The sequence below is a fragment of the Leptonychotes weddellii genome, chromosome 5, assembly GCF_054177405.1.
Source record: "Leptonychotes weddellii isolate Sample4059 chromosome 5, ASM5417740v2, whole genome shotgun sequence".
Taxonomy (NCBI): domain Eukaryota; kingdom Metazoa; phylum Chordata; class Mammalia; order Carnivora; family Phocidae; genus Leptonychotes; species Leptonychotes weddellii.
Genome location: NC_138373.1, coordinates 91591817 through 91598878, shown reverse-complemented (window position 1 = coordinate 91598878; position 7062 = coordinate 91591817). Strand labels below are relative to the sequence as shown.

Genomic DNA, 7062 nt, shown 5'->3' with positions numbered 1-7062 from the left:
CTGCTGCCTTCTCTAAAACCAGAAAAATAGTTATGGCTCTGCATGGCCAGACTCTACGACCCCACAGACACTCCCTTGGGGTCTCATTCCCTAGTGGGAAGGGTCCTGAGCTAACACTACTGTCATTTTGAATTGGTGCCAACATAGAGCATCATGGCCAACTGTTCTTCTCCACCTTGTATTAAAATAGGTAAAAGGAAGAGGAAGTGCTACGGTCACTATATTTCTTTAAACCTTTGCAGAAATAGCAAGGCCAATTCCCAACTACTCCATAAGTAGATTTTAATTCTTAACACACAATAAGAGAAAAGCTCATTTCAGAACAAGCTGTCATTTCACTAAACAAGAAAAATCGTTAGCATCAGTATTGTGTGCTTCTTGTTTAAGACAGCTCCTCTGATCAAAGAAAAAGTTTTATTCCTCTCTCCTAGAAAGAATTTTAACTTATTGCTTGCTCACACAAATCTCTCACAGGGAGTTTGCTGTTTACCTCCTTCAGATCCTGCACAACGGCTGTGAGCCTCTCATTTTCTGCCTGAACGTTGGTGACCACAGCCCGGCTCTGTTTCAGTTCGTTCTGCATCTCCAAGATCTTCCCCAGATAGTAAGCTTCCTTTGATGCAGACTCCTGCAGAAGCGTTTCCTCCCGAGTCTCTCCATCCTCAGCAACCTTCCGGTGGATGGAGAAGGACTGCCCAAAGGCCTGCAAAGTAGTTCAGGAAAAAAAAAAAAAAAAAGTGTCCGATGAAATGTACCATAGCACTATTTAAACAGACTTGGGGAAATGTTTTGTTTTGTATTTTAGAGAAGCAAAACAACACATTTTATGCAACAATCTAACTGTTCTCACTGATACTTAAAATAATTCAAATTCAATTGAAAAGGGGAAAGAGAATTTTTAAATATCTTGCTAAAGATACATATAATGAGTTAAGGAAAACTTGAAAAATACTGCTTGTTTTATGTTACTATTTTCTTAAACCAATCCTATTAAGAAACAGACAGTTCAGTGCTAATGAGGTAATCAAAATTCACATTCTCACTTTCATTCTTGAAAAAAAATCCCAAAAACATTTTTCAAGGAAGAAAATAATGGTTTCATTAGCTTTCTGATACACTAGTGGTAAGAACACACCAATTATGAACAGCACCCTGAAGAGAGAAAATCCCCAAATGGCATTCAAATTGCTCAATACTACAAAAACAACAACAACAACAAAACCAACATTGAAATGTAGTCACTGTATAAGAAAATTTGTGTGTATCTACATATTTGTGCAAAAAAGAAATACAGAATAAACCAGAAATTAATGAAGTTGGTAAGCCACAGGGGATGAGTGGGAATGAGGCAGAGGGGTGGGGTAGAATGCAATACAAGGGATAAGGGATACTTTCAGGAGCATGCCTTTTCATACAGTCCTGACTCTCAGAACTATAGTAATGTTTCACATACCTCCCAAATAAATAATAACAAAAACCAACCTCTGGGTGTCAGGGGACCCCATGTGGAACACAAACAGTAACAAATGTTCCTAGTTGTACACAAATGAACAACTTAACCACACTAAAAGGGATGGAGAAGAAAAGATCTGGCCTGAGTAATTTGGGAAATCAGTATTTTTGTTATATGCCAAAGACAAAAAGAACTGTACCCAAATCCTATAGTCGAGTTAGTAAATTCTCACAGGGATTATAGGATCACAATTCTAAAAACTTCTTTATATGTATACTAGGGTTGAACGAATAAGTAACTATATTACCAATCATGAATGCCAGGTCTCTCACTATTGGAGAAAGTTACAAGTAAGGAAAGGGAGAATTCTAGAAGGAAACTAGTGGTACTAAGTTATAATTAGAAGCATCAGGATGGGGGTGCCTGGGTGGCTCAGTCATTAAGCGTCTGCCTTCAGCTCAGGTCATGACCCCAGGTCCTGGGATCGAGCCCCGAATTGGGCTCCCTGCTCCGCAGGAAGCCTGTTTCTCCCTCTCCCACTCCCCCTGCTTGTGTTCCCTCTCTTGCTGTGTCTCTCTCTGTCAAATAAATAAATAAAACCTTAAAAAAAAAAAAAAGAAGCATCAGGATTAACTTTCAGTCTTTAATAGGTAAATATTCATAGACAGATGGAGAGAGACATTTCCATATGTGCATATCCATGCATGTATTTCCCAGCTCTGCCCACTGAGAGGCCCAGAAGCAAGAACATCTCAGTAGCAATGAGCATACCTGCACCCGGATTTTGTTATCAATCTCCAATTAAAAGGACTAGCGTTCTTTGGAGAAATGATCCATTCTTGAGCTAAAGCAAAATGAATTTCATACATCTTGTGGTGCCAAAGAGTAAATAACAAAATGCTTTCAAAAAATAATAGGGATTTGTCAAAGGACAGAAGAGCCTGTCAGAAGGGGCTGCCAATGGCCAAATCTGGGATAATTTGGGCAATAAAATAAGTAACTGTAGTAATGAATTATAATCAATAGAATAATATAGTCATGAGTCCACATTGATACAATAACTGAATAAATGAGGGAAGGAATAGCTCTTCCTTATAGTAGAATTCTAATTAATAAATGTAGTAGGGATAGGAATGATGGAAATAAAATATATCAGAATTTGGCAAACACCAAGTAATAATTGTTGCAGGTAAAAATTATCAATGGAATATAAAATTAATAGGCCAAAAGTATGATGAGAAATGGGATATTTGCATAGTCTTAATACTTATTAGGAGGAGACAGCATGATTTAATGATTTCAAAGACTCCTCTTCAAATTTCAGTCAGAGGGGGCACCTGGGTGGCTCAGTCATTGGGCGTCTGCCGTCAGCTCAGGTCATGATCCCAGGGTCCTGGGATCGAGCCCCGCATCAGGCTCCCTGCTCCGCGGGAAGCCTGCTTCTCCCTCTCCCACTCCCCCTGCTTGTGTTCCCTCTCTCACTGTGTGTGTCTCTCTCTCTATCAAGTAAATAAATAAAGTCTTTAAAAAAAAAAATTCACTCATAGAACAGAAATTTAGAAAAATAATAACCTGCAAACCTGTGTCTCAATAAACTATCTTAGAATCTCTATATGGATCAAAATCTAAAGATGGTTCCTAAGCATCAACTGAGAAAGAAACATTCCAGTATGAATGGATGGATGGATGTTCATCTGTACAGAGTACAACACTCTTGGCATTTGGCTTGTTAAGTCTTTGAACAGAAAGAAGTTCTTATTTGAGTAGCCAAATTTCTATATGTAGTAATAAGCATATAGACTCATGAACAGATGAAAAAGTATCTCAGGGGTGATGTTTACTTTGCTTTTCCATCAGTAATGGTCAGATTCTGTGAGGTCAATTCTGAATTCATTACCCATTAGATAGCCTTTGGAGGGGAGAGATCTGGCAGCACATTTCCCCGCAGTGACTGCTGAAGTCTTCACCAGGCCCTCACCCTAGCAAAAGAATCCTGACTATACAGTTAGGCATTAATAAAATTTACAATTAGCATGAACTGTGCATCAAGCAACTCAGCTAGCTTCCTTTTTACAACTTACTTTTCCACTTCTTTGTAACAGAAAACTGCCACAGGGTCATTTTCTTTACTCTGCCTGAGTAAAATCAATAGACTTAGGCACTCAGAATATGGCTCTCATATTATCCTCAGCACATAGGCGATGGTCTCTTGGTAGCTAAAACAACCTCTGAAGTCTTAACAGCAAGTGAATTTGCCTTTCCACCTCTGACATAAAGTTTTAAAAACTGTACTCTGGATCCAGCACCAAAGGAAATAAAAATTTTCAGATAAATACATGGAATAGATTTTCAAAAAAGAATCAAGAATGGAAATTGCAAATATAAACATTTTGATGACTCTTTATATTTACTGCAGCTCAGAAACCTTAACTGAACATATGGGTTTCCAAAGTTAGTCATTATTTTTATGAAGAACCTGGCCCTTCATTGGACCTGACTGAAAACCAATGAAAGTATGCAAGGTTATCCAAGGACATTAACCATGGTGTTTTTCACTTGTAATAGAAAAATAATATCAACGCTGCACAGGCTACAGATGCCCCAAGATGTGCATTTGCAAAGCCACTGAGTACTAACACTACTCAGAAAATATCTGCATTTTAGAAAGGGAGAGTAAAGGAGAAAACACTCCTACTCTGCCTAATTCCTAATTGTCAGTAAGTGGAATGGGACAGGACGCCAACTGACATCTATCATTTGGCTAATTGTTAAAGTGGATTGACCAGACCTGTCAGGCTCTGCCAGGGAGCTTCTTCCTCCATCACTATTCCAAGTATGTCCTGAAAAAGCTAGGCCCAAGAGAAGACAAACAATCTTTTTCAAGGCCACTGAAGCTGTATCCTTGGCAGAAATCACAAAACTAGCTTCAATGTCTATTTATAGGCAAACCTAGGGTAGTCATGCTTCTAGTTATATTTCGTTCAGACAGCAAATTCCTTTTAGGTACTGCAATCATTTCATGCATAATTTTCATTTGAAATTAATTCAAGTAAACTGACATTTCTATACAATTTTGGAATATATTATGATTTAATTGCACAATATTACCTTCATAGAGTCCATTGCAATGTATTGCAGTTGCTTTCAATTACATACTAATGTACATAACTAATGTAGTTATATAGTAAGTTCTTTCCTTTCTCATTCTACTCACATGACTTCTTAATCCAAAGAAGACTGATATTTTTTACATTCATGTTCAGGACAATATATTAGCTGTTAAGTGGAATTTTCATACTTATTATCCTTCCTAATATGAATGATTAAAGAAATAAAATTTAATAACATCACATTATGTTAAAAATATGTGTCCTTGGTTACAGAATTTTCATTCTTTCATCTTAAAAACTGTAGCAGGACAGTGTGCTAAGTCACCCAAGGACATTAGACAAAATAGTTTTTATTTGAAATACTAAAATTTATTTGTTTGTTCATTCACTCAACAAGTATTTACAGAGAACTGTAATAGGCGCTGGTTAAGGCACTGAAGATCTGCTATGTTCTAGAAAAAAAGATCTCTGCTAGTGGGAGCATACATTCCAGTGGAACATAAATAAATCAATAAGTATGTGGCATAATGTTGCAAAAGTTCTAGAAAGAAAATGAAAGCCAGGGTAAAAGCATAGAATAGCACTGCCTACTAGACCTTTCTGTAAAGATGTATCTGTGTTGTCCACTAACCACTAACCACGGGTGACTATTGAGCTCTTAAATTGTGGCTAGTGTGACCAAAGAACTGAATTTTTAAATTTTATGTAATTTCATGAATTTTAATTGTCACATTTGGCTAATGGCTACCATGTTGGACAGTGCATGGATAGAGAGTAAGGCAGGCGCTGAGAGAGGAAGCCCTATTTAGACAGGAACTTCAGGGAAGGGGGTAACCTTTGAGCAGACCTGAACAAAGGAAGGAGTGAGCCAGAAGCTGGCCTTTCCCCAAAGCAGCAAGCCTAAATTTAAGTGTTACTAAGCAAGAATTACTGCACTGCCATGTGACCTCTTTGAAGACCATTGGCGGCATGGTGGCATCTTCTTTAAGTCTCTGACACAGCACTTTAAGACCTGAGTGAGCCAGGGATTACTGAGACATGATTTAACTTGTAAGAAGAAAAGGGTTGGCAACTAGCCTGTCACTGTAACCCATCTTCCCCAATGAACTACTTTACCTTCTTTGAACATACAATAAAAACTATTTGACCAATTATATGTCTCTGTTGCCTCAGCTGGCCAGGAAATTCAGCATTAAATGCTCTACAGCAATTAGCTAAAGTATCTTAAGTTTCTGGTATAACTCTCCTGTTTTCTCTATACTGTTTTGAGTTTTTGTTGCTTTTATCCCTATGGTATTGGTTTCTTTTATTTTAATCTACTTCAAATACTTTTGGAGTAGAAAGGATATGAGTTATAATCCCACCAAATGGTTTAAATAATGTTGAATAACCATTTCTTTGAAATTTAAGCCTTAAAGAAAGTCCATGTTGAAGAATGGAGTTTGAGAGTTTAAGAGAACTGAGTTCTATTAAGGATTCATTCTCATTCTGTGGAAAATAATGGGTCCAAAGGATTTCATAAAGTGTGCACACATATGCACACACACAATAAGTGTGAGCTAAACTTGTTAGAACTGAGAAACATTTCCCAAACCACTTACTCCAGCAGCAAAATGTCTTAGAGGGTATGATCCAATTAAAAAAGAAAGGATCATTGAAGGTGAGACAACCCAAAAATACCCAGCTGGGAGAAATTGGTTTCCATGACTCATGGCTCAAGTTATTAGGAGTCATCGGGTATCCTTGACAGTTAGAATCAAGCCTGATCCTTGAAAGGGCACGTACTCATAAGAGGCAAAAGAGGTCAAGGGTGTGAGCTCCTAAGCTGGACCAACTCTGCCACTTACTAACTGCAGAACACTGAGCAAGTTACCTAACATTTTGTACCTCAGTTTACTCATCTCATAGTGTTGTTGTGAGGCTTAAAAGAGAAAATCTATGTTATCACTTGGATCAGTTCTTGGTACAAATACAGTAAGTGCTCAAATATTATTGGCTATTATTAGGAGAAAGAAAATGTGCTTTGGAATCAAACGCATTTGGGTTTAAATTTGCCTCTTCTGAAATCTCTGGCAATGTTTTGTAATTCTATGTCTCAGTCATCTCATACAAAACGAGAAGAACAGCATCTACCTTAAAAGTAAAACCAGAATAGCCCTAAAAAGTAAGGATATCAGAGAAGAGAGATAAAATCCACAAGGGGTGCCTGGGTGGCTCAGTTGGTTAAGCATCTGCCTTTGGCGCAGGTCATGATCGCAGGATCCTGGGATGGAGCCCCATGTATGGCTCCCTCTCCTCCATGCTCATGCGCTCTCTCGCTATCTCTGTCTCTCTCTCTCAAATAAATAAATAAAATCTTTAATAAAAAAAATCCACCACAAAATGCATTGCACACAGTAGATGCTTACTCAGTACCAGTCCTCAGCGTCTCTCACCTGCCCTTTGGAATTCTCAGATCTGACACTGGCGGGCTGTTGTTTCCTCTGGTGTGAAGGTCCT

At 38.1% G+C, this 7062-nt stretch overlaps 1 protein-coding gene across 17 annotated transcripts in view; it reads right to left on the bottom strand.

Moving 5' to 3' along the window:
• Positions 1–7062, bottom strand: part of BICD1 (BICD cargo adaptor 1) — a 206231-nt gene that overhangs the window by 114653 nt on the left and 84516 nt on the right. For 16 of the 17 annotated variants that reach the window (XR_014145652.1, XR_014145651.1, XR_014145653.1 and 13 more), the window contains one exon: positions 491–703. Coding sequence is in view for 13 of the 17 variants with exons in the window: in XM_081821449.1 (XP_081677575.1) it covers positions 491–703 (213 nt within the window). In the remaining 4 variants the exon portion in view is untranslated. Of the gene's footprint in view, positions 1–490; positions 704–7062 lie in introns of those variants that run through there. The other variant, XR_014145654.1, reaches the window with a different exon arrangement.